The 12,658-nt window shown below is 29.9% G+C and overlaps 1 protein-coding gene across 1 annotated transcript; it reads left to right on the forward strand.

The window, feature by feature from the left end:
- Positions 1-6,958: 6,958 nt before the first annotated feature.
- On the forward strand, positions 6,959-12,111 carry LOC105334700 (fibrinogen-like protein A). Its single transcript, XM_034466346.2, has 5 exons — positions 6,959-7,534; positions 9,496-9,629; positions 9,878-9,974; positions 10,940-11,107; positions 11,760-12,111. The coding sequence occupies exons 1-5, from the start codon at positions 7,246-7,248 to the stop codon at positions 12,011-12,013; spliced, it is 942 nt and encodes a 313-aa protein (XP_034322237.1). The 5' UTR covers positions 6,959-7,245; the 3' UTR covers positions 12,014-12,111.
- Positions 12,112-12,658: the final 547 nt, after the last annotated feature.

Raw genomic sequence — 12,658 nt, forward strand, 5'->3', positions numbered from 1 at the left:
CAATTGATTTTGATCAAATTCTATTGTTTGGTGTTTATTTTTTACAATGCGTCAGGAATTCAATCCAGATGATCAAAGAGATTTGAGAGTCAGTTAAGTTATATGCGAGATATACATAGCTCACATTTCTTTATCATGTAAACAAGGTTCCCCATGGGTCGTGTTTTTGTTTACATAGGTTCGATATACCAGTAACGAATCTATTTTAATCTAACTTGTCTATCTTCCTATTAATTTTAAGCGTAAGTAAACAGTTTCCAATGGTTAAAACATTCATTTTAGGTTTAAAACTTGAATTTTCACTATAGCATTTTAAATTTAAAACGATTTGGTTACATTGCAAAAAATTGTAAACTACGGAACTCGCTTCTAACTCAAAGAAAGACTTCAAAGTTGGATTGCCTATTAAAAACGCCTTACTGAAGCGCTGTTAACACTAAAGTCAGATATTATATCATGCCCTCTTAACACTAAAATTGCTTTGAATACTTTAGCGTTTATATGGTCACACAAAGTAAATTTATATTTCTGAAAGATAAACAATTTATCAAAAGTGTACTAAGTAGTTGCCTTTCAGTGAGCATCCGTGGGATATCAATTCTTGTATATCGTTTTAAGTCATTAACCTTTCCTTAAAAAAAATTAAATGTGGCTTTCATTTTAGAAGACTGTTTACTGTTATACCTCTTTAATGAGGCTGCATGGTCAACAAATTAACCATTAGATCTATCCAAAATTATAATATATGATTCGTTTACCCATAAACCATCGAAACTTCTTAAAAATATAAAAACCGCTTAGATATAGGTGAAAATTGTTTGGTACTCAATGCTACAAGCAAGAAGCGTTCCGATGGTTTTGCTCTAGTGGATTGCATTTAAAAATAAGACAGCAACTGGTTTCAACAAAAAAATTGAATTTGAAATAGACTCGACTTAACTATTACTTCTATAAGCATAACATATTGTGACTGTAACAAATAAATTTTTTCTCAAAACGCTTTACCAATGCTGAAGAAATGTTAGTCCACTTTGTCGTTTTTCTTTGGATGTCAGTAACTCTACAATCGGTTAAGATGCGGTCTTTTTTAGCGCCACTGAGCTGTAACGATAGAATCTCCAACATAGAGTTTGTAGCAGAGCACCAAGCTCTATTGCGCTGTTTATGCGCTGCTATGTGTGACATTATCTGTGGATGTTTTGGGTTCAAATTCTTTCTGAAAAAATGTCTGATCCAACGATCATGTTACCTTACTAATATGAACTAAACATATGATGGCTGGAAATATTACCAGATTGACAATAAGTATTTTATAAAATATGAATAATATTTTTAACAATCTTGGATCTGTACGCTGAAGGTTTTCGATTGCGATTTCAATTAAAAGAACGATGTGAAGTTGAATGCAAAGTTTTAGAAAGTTTAAGTTAAAGAGATTTAAAATTAAACGATGTGAGTAGGATGCCAATGGTATTAAGTATAAAGTAACCTTTGAATTTTGAGCAAACAAAAAACCTTTTTATTCCATGCTGAATACGTGGTATTTTGCGAGACAAATTTAATCTGTCATAAAGACTGAAAAACATAAAACTACACAGCATATGACATTGCATATGACGGAGTTAACTTGAGAAAACCTTCTACTCTAAAAAAGCATGTAAATGTATATTATGTTAAAATTGAACAGCATAGATATTATTTTTATCTTTTTTCAATTTTTGTTTTTATCTATAATTTTAGTATTTAGTATGATAATAGTAACTTTATATTTCTAAATGAAATTATAACTAAAAAAATATTAAATAGTATCAAATCGACTATCACGTTTAGTTAAATAAAAAAGATTCTTAACAAATGTTCTTCTAGTATTTTTAAAATTGTATTATTTTAAGACATTTTACTATTTTTATACATCGTGACCGTATTGCGTTTTGAACTTTACGAAGTAATGTCAATCATTATGACGTATTTATACATCTACTTTTAAATCGAGATATTTTGCAAATAAACTATACAATGCTTACACTAGAGTTACTGCTAACACACAGTACAACAATGAACACAAATTATGGTTAACATATAAACATTGTTAACATTAATGTGTAAAGTGTTAATTTCCGCGCTTGCGCGGGATATCATAAATGTATAGTTGCATTTATTTCTATTTTCTATATAATTATTCTGATAATTATACAAATGAACCGTTTATTTCCATCATTTTAAAACTTTCAGCACACCCAGAGTATCAGGGTTTCATGGAGTCCTGAGAGAGCACATCGGGATCATACGTCATTGACCCTTTTGGAGATCGACAGCAACTGGTAACTGTCTACTATGATATGGAAACAGAAAATTAAGGCTGGACGGTACAAATTGTAATCTCTCTCTCTATCTATCTCTCTTTTCTCTCTACTTTTATCCACCCTCCGTCCTCAATACCTTTTTACCCTTTCTTTATTTCTTTCTTTCTTTCTTCCTCTCTTACCATCTTTGAATTTGCCATTGTATTAGGTTTTGAGTTTATAATATTTGGCTCCTTTACCTCAATTTTTCTTTTAATTATTTTTTATTAATTTGTAATCACTTGCCGATTCCTTGAACAGAAAACCCATAAAAGTAAAGTTTATATTGCAGATCTAAGGGGATTATTATTAAAAAATTTAAACTTTATTGAATAAATGATAACCAATCACAAAAACAAATACTGACTAAATTTATGAGTTAAAATGATAAATAGATTTTCTGTATTTGTAATTGTAACATTGTTTTCATTAATGAACACCCTAGCCGATCGCTGCAAATATTTCAGCCTTAGATCAAATCACACGGAAAATGCTAAATATTATTTTACAATTCTTGTTCGAAAAATATTCGTATACGGTGCACTGAACAACTTGCAACTTTGAAATAAATCAATTTGCTTTTGAAAAGGTACGAAACGATTTACACGATAGGATAAAAGGGAAAACTGTTAACATTGAACGATAAACCTGATAGGATTAAAGCACGATAGGATATGATAAACGCACGCTAAAATAGTATACACGCACGAAAGGATAGGTTTAACGCATGATAGAAAAATATATATGCACGATACGATAGGTTGATACACGACACGATAGAATTGTAAAAAAAAAACACTTTGCAGGTACTGTACTGCGTTAGTCTGAACGCAGTTGAAAAGAGATTATTCACAAAAATGTTATACTGCGTGATAAATCAATGAAACGACAATGGGAAGACACTCAACGGCCACTATGCGATACTGGAGTGGGTTTCAGATACACCAAATTTTAAATACAAAAAGATAGCGCCACACCTTTCAGATAAATGTACATAGATAGCGTCACACATAATGATTAATCAAGATGTGAGAATTAAAAATAAAGTGGGTTTTTTTTCAAGTAGACTTTGCGCTGTCAAATCTAAATAGATAATAAAAATATAGATGACGTAGATAAGGAAATTTGTCACATACTATTTCTATTTTTAGATTTAAAAAATATAATTCAATGATTTTTCTATGAAAAAAAATGAACATTATGTATACAATTTTCAGAATAAGACAGAAGATTAATATTTTTATTTCATTATGACTATGTCAGAAATGAAAATACTTTTTTATCATTTCACACATATTATTCATCTAACATCACGACAGCCGCATTTCTTGTGTGTGATTTTTTAATTGAACAATTAAAGAATATTACACCAGAAATACAATGACTTTTTCATTGGAAACGAATCTTCGAACTTCCATCTCAATTTGGCTGCGCTAAACACCGGAAATTTAGGTATGTATTTTGATATGCGTATTTATTTTCATATTTTGAATGAAATTCAAATTATCAATTATATACCAGCTACAAACTACCAGCTCAACCTGACGAGATCAACCACCGGAAATCTCGGTACGTAGTCATAATTGCCTATTCAAACTACTTAAATCGTATGCAAATTACAAATGCACCTGTATTAAGAGACCACACTTGTGGGACAATGACAAACTAGCCGTTTAGGCCTCTTATTCCAGGTTTCAAATTAATGAAGAAAAAACACTGAGTATATTCATTTTGGCTCTATTGCACAAATTTATAAATAACATATGTAATGGCAACGTACACGGAGATGGTCAATGCACAGTTTTGATTTTTGAACACATCGTTTTATTAATTCTAAATGGCCGATTCAATTTATCTATCAATGGATTAAGAGCAAAACATGTTTTGCTAAATTTGCCCACTGGCAAACAATAATTTTGAATTCTTTAAATGCGGTAAACAAACACAGGTAGCGTTTCTATATAACTATCATATGTACCCAACATTCATCATTTTTTTTTTTTGCCTGTTAAAAAAAGTATCAAAAATTGTGTATTATTGGATCCCTCTCTCAGAAAGAAATTTTCTAGAAAAAAATGTGCATATATTTTATATTCGACAAATTCTGGTACATGTTAAGCTGTTAAGCAAAAAACTAGCTGACCATTTAATAAATCTGTAATAAATTGAGTATATATATATATATATATATATATATATATATATATATATATATATATATATATATATATATATATATATATATATATATAAAGCACTAAAAATGGCTAACGACACGAACAATAGAAATTTCTATTGTTCGTGTCGTTAGCCATTTTTAGTGCTTTATATATTCAGTTTACTGGCTTAGTATCTATATATTAGGTCCCACACCTTAAAGATGCCTAGTGTTGTTGATTCTATTCAGTGCTTTTTATATATATATATATATATATATATATATATATATATATATATATATATATATATATATATATATATATATATATATATATATATGCACAACACAAAACAGGTGTAATAATCAATTATTTCATTAAATTTTAGCAGAATTCAAATTACACACTATCCGTATACATTCAAGTCTCAAGAGTATGTACTATTATGTTCTAAACTTCGGCGCGACCACAAAGTAAACCTTAACAGTGTTGCATTGAGAACATATCAATTACTAGAAGATCATTTATTTGATATCCGTTTTTGTTTTAATAAAATGTTATGGTTTACATTTGTAGCATTTCTAAAATATATTGATCCTTTTATTAATATCTTATCCAAATTTAAAAACAGAAAACATTTTTGAAAAATTAGAAACTGTGGCAATTAATTATGTACTGTATGTAGAATATGTATGTAAAACCTTCTATAGTCTCTGGCAAAGAAACATAACTCTTGCTGATCGAAGCAATTTTTGTTACAAACCTGAACAACAAAGTGCAATTCTGAATAAAAAAGCAGCGTTTCATTATGTTTTGTAATATGAATTGGCAATGTATATAACTATATATTATTTTCAGATACAATTAATATTTTAACTTTATGCTGCGATAGTGAAATTTGCCTTTTTCTAATCAATATGTTTAGTTTTATTCATATCATGATTAAACACATTTATTTATCATTTTTTGAAAAATCTAGCAGCGCTTTTTCACTTTTGAATTTGATAAAAATGAATATGAATTTTTTCGAAAAATATATGGTCAAATTAATAGCAGAGGGATTTTACACCTTAAACATAAAATTTCGCAAATATCAATATTAGAAAATAAATTTCATGGTTACCAATTGAAAACGATCGTTAAAAACTTTTTTTGTTTCTTAACCCAGAAGCAAAGCGCCAAGGACCATGTTGTTTTAAACTATTCTGACATTTATGATAGAATATCTATCTATCTATCTATCTATCTATCTATCTATCTATCTATCTATCTATCTATCTATCTATTTATCTAGCTATATAGCTATCTATCTATCTATCTATCTATCTATCTAACTATCAGTTGATCACATCATTCAGCCATTCATTTAATATTCATCTTTATGTTTTTGTTATATTTTTTGTTTTGTTTGTGTTGGTTTTTTGTGTTTCTTTAATTTTTGACTATGTCATTCAGCGACGCTTTGACGGTAACGTGACAAACTTTAGACGGATTTTAGGAACAAGTTTGGCATTCATTAGGACACCAACTGGTTCAGTCAGTATTGTTATCCAGTCAAATATCAATAAAACACATTAACATATAGATCTGCACAATCAAAGCAATCACACACAATATCACTGTGTCACAGGTTGACTGTGCTTAATTCAGTATTTTGAGCCCTTTTTCGGTCACTATTGTTACGTTAATTTCTCGTTCAATTTTACTGTAGTCATTTGTTATATCGTTTTGTCATTATTCACACAAAATTTATTGTTTATAGCAAATCTTATAAGAGTATTTGTTTGCCTGTGATATTTGATATTTAAATATAATGTAAATGTACATATTGGTATACATATTACTCCCTAAAAATGTTACATGGTAATCTAAGCAAGTGGTGGTATACATTTTCTTAGATGGAGAGAAAAAATCAAAAGTGCAAATTAAAACAATACATGAAATATGGGACAGGGACATTAGGGGGAAAAACAAATGGCGATTTTCCAATGTTCCAAACGTTGAAATATAACTTTCCAAAAAGTATCAAACACCGGCAGATATTTAATACAGTTTCTGGATGCATTTTTTTAAATGCATGAATAGAATAATTATTTTTTCGCCTATGAATAAACCTATTATCATACTTTCCAAAAAGGAATAAATATTTATCAAAATTTGATAGTTTGCTGTAAATTTATTTTCAAATCTTCCTGTCTGTTCTTTGTTAAAAAATTGATTTTTCCAAAACATCGATCTGTAAATGTCGCTGGCTGGTTCTTTGTATTTTCAATAATGAATATTATTTATAATTGACTGGGATAAGTTAGAAAACATTTCAATCCTGATTGGTTCTACCAACATTTAACAACAAAACGCAAACGTTTCACCGCATACATGACTACACAGAGTGAATACATATCATTAAAAGATAATCAGTCAGTGAAAACTTTTGATAAGTGTCATTATCAAATGCGCATCCGTTGTTAATCAATGCTTATCTGTTAATCATTTCAAATCCTTATATCTCTTTCGAAACACACGACGTTTATGTGTGGTTACGGTTCTATTTTAGAAAAGTGATTGTTGTATCCTTTTCTTAAGTGCTAAGAGAAATTTCTTTGTGAAAAACAGAGAGAACAATTGCCTTCCCATTACTTGTAATATCGTATTGAATATGGACTAGAAAAAACTGCAATCTCCAAAAGCATAAAATATCGTGACTGTAACCCATTAACTCTTTGTTGATAGACCCGTGCAAGAGAATGTTACTTTATTTTGTTGTTTTCGCCATTCTTTGGATGCCAGTAACTCTACAATCGGTTAAGAAGCGATCTTTTTTAGCGAAACCGAGCTGTGACGATAGAATCTCAAACATAGAGTTTGTAGCAGAACATCAAGCTCCATCGCGCCATTCGTGCGCTGCTATGTGTGACATTAATTGTGGATGTTTTGGGTTTAACTCACTGGTAAAAAAGTGTCGGATCCATCGGTCATGTGTTTTCGTGAACATGATCTCAACTGAAGATGGCTGGAGATATTACCAAATAAGCGGTAAGTACTTTAACAATTAAAAGCAAAACTTTTAACAATCTTCAGCTTGGAGATTGCAAGCTGATTTTTTTTAAAGATAGTCTGACAATCGTACTTTTTCCGGCCTAAAATTAGGTAGATAAAATGCAATTTTAGTTAAACATATATGTCCTGGCACAGATTGAAATTTTTAAACAGCATTCTATGTCAGAGAGAAGGAAATATATAAATCCGCCTGATGATAGATTTTAATTTATAAATATAACCAAAAAAAATTTCTCACTGTACTCTAAAATTGGGTTATTTCGTTAAGTAAACGGTAAACGTTCGCCTTAAATATAACAGTAAATGATTTAGATACTGTATAACTTAGATTACAATGAAAAATAAAAAAACTTTTGATTTGCACGCAATTTCACTTCATAGATATCACAGCTATTTCTGATTACTAAAACTTTTTTTCTTAAGTAATCCCACACTTAATTGTTTTTTAATCAAGAATTTATTAAAGAAGGTATTTCATTACAAAATGCAGACAAACATACTTAAATCAAAGATAATGGGGGGGGGGGGGGGGAGATGTCATTCCTCTGATCATGAGTTATAGCCAATTTAATTTGTTCTTCCTGAACCTAATTTAAATGCAATTTCAGCCTGAGTAGGATTTGTGTTCTGTATTTTTGATTAAGCAAACTTATTTCCTCATTTATTGTTTTAAAGTATGCACAAAGGTCACACCGAAAAGACGAATTTGGTGGGGAAAATGTAAGAAGTTGCATACTTTTTTTTACATTTTTGCACTAAAAATTGACAGTTTCCATAATAGTTACAAGTTGATTAAGAATAAAGACTTTTTGAATAACATGAATTTCATCAGATTAATCCAGTATGCCTAAATAGTTATTTAGATTTCCATTGACATAATTTAACATAGGGATTTAGTGATATCGAATTTGATATATTTGGCTTCAAAAGTAAAATTTTAACAAAATTTGGCTATAAAAAATTAGACAATTTATATATATAGCCATGATTTTATGCTTAACGTCTCTAACTTTCTCAAGATTTTAATTTGAACATTTCACACAGAAACTATATAATACGTTACAAACCTATCAAATTCTAAAAAAAATGAATAATGAATAAAGTATAATAAAAAGTTACATTGACAGTTCATACAATTTTTTGTTTTGTCATTTTAATTTTGTCTTAAAAACCTTCCGTATGAAAATTAAGGTATTTCGAAAAATGTTTATGTTTGTTTGGTTTTTCAATTCAAAAGAATTTTCATTATGAATGCTATTTAATTTAAGAAGTATCTTATTCAAGTATATAGATACATTGAAATGGATTGAACAGCAGGCATAATGCCTATTTATTTTCTCTCCTGTAGTCAAGGTATAATATAAGTAATTATATAGTTTTATATAAGATATATATACATATATATTGCAACTGAATTTTGTATAATAGATTGATATTATAAATAGCATTGTAAGGAGGTACAGTGCAAAAAAATAAACAAAACAAAACAAATAGCTTATGATAGGAAAATGAAAATTAAAAAAAAAGAAAAAAAAATGATGGTTAATTGCTAAGGTTGAAAATAAAAAAGTATATATAGTGTAGAGAAAAAATGAGAAAGAAAAGAAAAATATGTAATAATAACAAAACAAAAATGAATGCTATTTAGTAATGAAAAAGTAATCTTTTTGAGATGATTCAATAAATATAAAATCATATTCATCAAAATATAATGATCATCTGCGCAAGGAAATCTGCACGTCAGTAGTGAGATACCTTGAGAGAACGGTTTAGGAAAAATAACATGTAATAATTCATTTTGTTGAAACTGGGGACGTTGAAATACTTTTTTTAATTTTATGATTTGTATTTTTTTCTTAAACTTTTTCATATTTTGTTTATTATTTCTTATGACATGTAAAGATATCAAATTCATTTCTATAAATTAAAACTTTAAGCGCCACCAGACTGTCATGGTGTCATGGAAACCGGAGAGCGCACTTCAGGATTGTACGTCATTGATCCTTTTGGGGGTCGACAGCAACCTGCAACTGTCTACTGTGATATGGAAACAGACGATGGGGGCTGGACGGTAAAAGTCATCCATCTATCTATCGATCGATCGATCGATCTATCTATCTATCTATGTCGACTTTTTTTTTTATCATTTTCAAACCTGTAATCTCTTGCTGATACTTTATAAAGAAAAGCGATAGAATTATTGCTTTTACTGCTCATTGCAGACAAAGAAGAGTCATTATTTTAAAAAAAAATGATTACCTTTCAAAGTAAACATAATATTGATTCAGTTGTGTATTATGATATCTTTATTTTCCACAGGCCATTCAGCGCCGCTTAAGAGGTACCATGAAATTTGACAAAACTTGGACGGAATTCAAGAACGGCTTTGGCGATCCCCCAAACGCTTACTGGATTGGTCAGTAATATTACCCAATACAATTTATTGAATTATTTTTTTCAATGGGTAAATAAAACATCAATCAATATATGACTCAGTTTGATACTAGTATGTCAAAGAGTACATACAATTATTATACGTCAGTAAAAGTGGTTATTTATGCGGAATGTTGGGGGATTAATGCTAGTTCTTCGGTAAGCCTAAACACACGCGTTCTAAAAATTGAAAACATTGGTGTGTTAAAAATGCATCTGCTTTTTTGACACCCAGGCGTATTGTTAGACCATAGAAAACCACCAGCGTAAATAGCATATTTTTTCAGTATGTTTGTGGCCGTATTCAACATGCTTACTTACTTTGGTCTCACACAGTGGACGTTTGCTATCCCCGTGATCGTTCATTATTCCCCATCCTAATTAGATATACAACGCCTGTGTTAGTACGTTAGTGAGAACGCAATTGAATTTTTTTATTCACGAACTTTTCTGCAAGCGGAAGTATAAAAACTTGATACTGCGTAATACATGTATAATCGTGGGAACAATTCAAAAGTTAATAAGTTACTGCATCTCTCTTCAATCTGTAAGTAATACTTGACATGGATTTCAGATAATTGAGAATAATTAACGCCAAAGCTTTTAGATGACTTTTAATAGATGATGAATTATCTAATGATTTATTTAAACGATGCAACTATTAAAAGCAGCTTGTAGTTTTTGGGGTTTTTTGTTTTTGTTTTTTGTTTTTTTTGATAAAGTAAACTTTATGTTATATGTCGAAAATGTATACTTTGTATAAAGTAAATAAACATATTTGTCACATACCTTTCTTATTTCTGATTTCAAAAAATGAATGATCGATAATTTTTTTTAAGAGAATTAACATAATGTAAACAACGTTCAAAATAAGTCAGGAGATTAATTAATTTATTTCATGATGCCTATGTTGGAAATGAAAATATTTTGTTCTCATTCTACAAATAGGAAACGACGTCATTCATCATCTAACAAATCGACAGCCGCATTTCTTGTATGTGCTTTTCAAATTGAACAATGGAAGCATATTTCACCAGAAATACGAAAACTTTTCCATCGGTGATGAATCTACAAACTACACGCTCCACCTGGGAGGACCAAACACCGGAAATCTAGGTACGAAATTAAAATTGCTTATTCAAACTACTTATTTCGCTTTTTTGGCTAAATGTATAGTGTATATATCTTTCGGAAAATTACATTTTTGATTCAAATTTGATGCAGAATACTTACTTTGCATCAAATTCGAATCGAAAATATAAATCTGTGTTGGCCCTAGAGGCCCTTAAAAGTTCTCACAACGTTTGCCATCTCATGCATTAGTTTTCTGTTTCCATGCAATATTTATTTAAATCAATGTATATTGTTGATTTTTCTCTTTGGGTTTAATTGCCGATATTGAGAAAAAGCGAAGTTCACGTTATCCTAAATATTTTTGATAAACTGGTTCATAATCCTTGAAACTCATTTTCATTACTGTTAAATATTATTCACTTAAACCGTAAGGCTTAATTCACAATAAATAACTAATTAGATTCACTTTGAAATTTGATAGATTAGTTCTTAAAATTTTCCCATTATATCATTGTACAAAGTCCACTTTTAGAGGGAATCCATAAATCAATAATGTCAAAATTGGCCAAGACCATACAGTAATCTTATATCAGAACGGAATACTAGCTAAACATACCCAATTCATTGGGTTTTTCTTTTAGTTGCAATTCGCTCATTAAAGTTTACAGATTACAGTACTTATTTTTGATTTCAGGAGACAGTATGATCAGCAACCCCCTCCCAACCGACAATGTGAATGGAACGTCGTTCAGTACCGTGGACAGAGACAACGATCAGTTAAGTGGTCACTGCTCCACTTCTTATAAAGGAGGATGGTGGTTCAATGCCTGTTCTAACGCCTTCCTTAACGGACCCTGGCCCCCGGAATATTGGAAAGAACCATGGGTACCGACCATAACAACTGTCAGCAACATAGCGGAAGTCAGAATGATGATTAAACCGACATAGACACATAATGAAATGAAATACTGTCAACTGACTTTTGTTTTCGTGCGAACAGTTTGCGAGGCTACCGGGACCATCGTCTTCGCAAATATTTATTGCTGCCCTTTTCACAAAAAATATTACGATTAATTTTTATCGTAAGTGAAAAGTTATGTTTTTGGTTATTTAAAAAAAAAATCCTATGATATTCTTACGTGTAAAATTCCATTAATTTGTTTCTGAAGTGAAAACTTAAAAATTCTAAAGAGATTCTTACAGGTAAAATTTGTCGTAAAATTCTATAGCACATGTATACAATGAATCCTCTGGCATGTAAGTATTTCAGAACTGTTACAAAATAAAATTCATCACGCGATGTGAAATACAAAAATAAACAGCTAAACAGAACGTTTAGACACACTACACCATTATTCTGCATTATATAGCAGTCATTGACAGAAAAACAAAGAAATTAATTCCCAAAAAATTTTTACAGCAATATCATTTTCTTTAAAAAATGTCCTACATCACACCAAAGACATATTGTGATTGTGGGTCATTTTTGATTCATACTAAACCACATTAATTTCATTGAATGTTAGTCATGTATAGTATCAGTTTTTATGTCTTTTTTATGAAAATTTTGCTTTACTTGTATTTTTCTACTCT

Source organism: Magallana gigas, chromosome 1 (assembly GCF_963853765.1).
Source record: "Magallana gigas chromosome 1, xbMagGiga1.1, whole genome shotgun sequence".
NCBI lineage: Eukaryota > Metazoa > Mollusca > Bivalvia > Ostreida > Ostreidae > Magallana > Magallana gigas.

Excerpts from the sequence above, each read along its gene's own strand:
- LOC105334700 (XM_034466346.2), top strand. The coding sequence starts at position 7,246 with ATGTTACTTTATTTTGTTGTTTTCGCCATTCTTTGGATGCCAGTAACT. Across the intron at positions 9,975-10,939 it reads CCCAAACGCTTACTGGATTG|GAAACGACGTCATTCATCAT; the intron begins GTCAGTAATATT and ends TTCTACAAATAG. Across the intron at positions 11,108-11,759 it reads ACCAAACACCGGAAATCTAG|GAGACAGTATGATCAGCAAC; the intron begins GTACGAAATTAA and ends TTTTGATTTCAG.